Source organism: Nestor notabilis, unplaced genomic scaffold, assembly GCF_000696875.1.
Source record: "Nestor notabilis isolate BGI_N333 unplaced genomic scaffold, ASM69687v1 scaffold19527, whole genome shotgun sequence".
In the NCBI taxonomy this organism is placed as follows: Eukaryota; Metazoa; Chordata; class Aves; order Psittaciformes; family Psittacidae; genus Nestor; species Nestor notabilis.
The window spans coordinates 8,581-10,292 of record NW_009938034.1 but is presented as its reverse complement, the minus strand read 5'-3'; the positions used below and the strand labels follow the sequence as shown (position 1 = coordinate 10,292).

The following is a 1,712-nucleotide window of genomic DNA, read 5'->3' as shown; positions in this document are numbered from 1 at the left end:
AGAGCTGCCGAGATCCCGGCGGGAAGCCTCCAACCCCAAGCGTGCTCCAGGAAGGAGCGAGGCCCTGGGAGGGAAGAGCCCAGCCAGCCCAGGGATGCAGAGCGGCCCCAGCGCCAAGCGGGCAGTTTACCTCAAAGTGGCTCCCACTGAAGAGGAGCCGAATGCCAGAGTCACTGGGAGCGTGGAGCCCAGCAAAGGGCACAGCGGGAGGGCTGGGAGACGCCGCCACGGCAGGGGGCGCGCGGTGCCCTCAGCCCTCACGGACCTCACCATGCCACTGGAGAAGGTACCCGAGGACACCTCTGCACCCTCAGCCCCTGTGCAGGGGATGCTGCTCACACAGGGACCCGTCCCTGCTGATGAGATGGGCTTTGGGGTGCCACGGGTGGTGCTGTGGTGGAGGAGAGGACAATGTGAGGACTGGACTAAAGGAGCCGAGCTAAGCATGGGATGCATGGAGGGAGCAGGGGGTGACCCCCACAGCTCAGGAGTGACAGTGTTTGTTTGTCATTGTGTGTGTCTCTCTCTTGAAAGGCTGTGGTGCTGGCCAAGGAGACAGTTCCCGTGGAGATGCCACCCCTTGCAGCTACCACAGAGGTGTTCCCCCACTGCATTGCTACCTGTGTGGAGAAGAGAGTCCTGCAGCCAGGCAGCCCTGCTGAGGCCTTGCGGGGCCGGGACTGCACGCCCGTGCTGGGAGAGAGCTCCAAGGCTGTCCCAGTGGCCACCCCTCCCCTGGGCAGAGACGGTGAGAAGAGGGACTGGTCCAAGGATGACGTGGCTCTGGAAGCAGCAGCTGATGGTGAGTGGCTGGAACCAAGGAGTCAGCCTGGTCAGGAAGGTCCATCTGGGACCTCTCCCGGGTCAGCCTCTAGTGCTGCCTCAGCGTGCCAGGAACATAACATCTCTCTCCATGGCTTTTCCTCAGAGCCAGAGCCTTTTGTGAGCCTGACCTTTGTCAAGAATGACTCGTATGAGAAGGGCAATGACCTGGTGGTGGTGCACGTCTACGTGAAGGAGATCCACAAGGAGACATCCAAAGTGTTGTTCCGGGAACAAGACTTCACACTGGTGTTCCAGACAAGGTACAAATGTGCCTCTGGATGGGGCCGGGCTGCTGCAGAGCTCCTGGCTGTGGCTGGGCTCCTGCTTTATTCGCCTTTTCTCACTTGCTTCCCATTTCTTTGCAGTGACACAAACTTCCTTCGCCTCCATCCTGGCTGTGGGCCCCACACAGTGTTCCGGTGGCAGGTGAAGCTCAGGTACGCTCCTGCGCTTGGGGCAGTGGAGCTGGGAGTGCAGAACTGGAGCAGGAGCCAGTCCCAGCTGATGTGTCTGTGCAGGGGATGCTCATTTTTGCACATGGGGGTCTCCCTTACACCATGCTGCGCTAATGCCCCAAGCCTGGGCTGCCTTGGCTTGCTGAGGAGGCTTGCAGGGGAGGAAATCCCAGCATCTCCTTGTCTGCAGTTCCCCTCTAGCCTGTTCTAGTGCTCTTGGGGACAGACCAGCCCGTGTGCAGTTTGGGTGGGATGTCCAGCAGAAGGGGGAATGTGGAGCAGGGTTCTGCCAGGAAAGGGGCCTGCTGTGTGCTCACTGTAGCCAGGCTCGAGGGTTTCACCCTGCTTTGCCAGGGCCGCCTTGGGATCAGTGCTGGCTGGGTCCCTGGAGGCCGTGGCCTTGCCTTGCAGGGGCTTCATCATGCCTGAAGT

General features: G+C 60.9%; 1 protein-coding gene across 1 annotated transcript in view; it reads left to right on the top strand.

Annotated features, from left to right (window-relative positions):
• The window catches only part of USP19 (ubiquitin specific peptidase 19), a gene marked incomplete at its 3' end in the record, with an annotated part of 12,335 nt that overhangs the window by 4,346 nt on the left and 6,277 nt on the right, over window positions 1-1,712 (top strand). Inside the window, exons 6-9 of the mRNA XM_010019129.1 lie at window positions 13-286; window positions 535-802; window positions 929-1,085; window positions 1,191-1,262. Coding sequence (XP_010017431.1) covers window positions 13-286; window positions 535-802; window positions 929-1,085; window positions 1,191-1,262 — 771 coding nt within the window. The remainder of the gene's footprint in view (window positions 1-12; window positions 287-534; window positions 803-928; window positions 1,086-1,190; window positions 1,263-1,712) is intronic.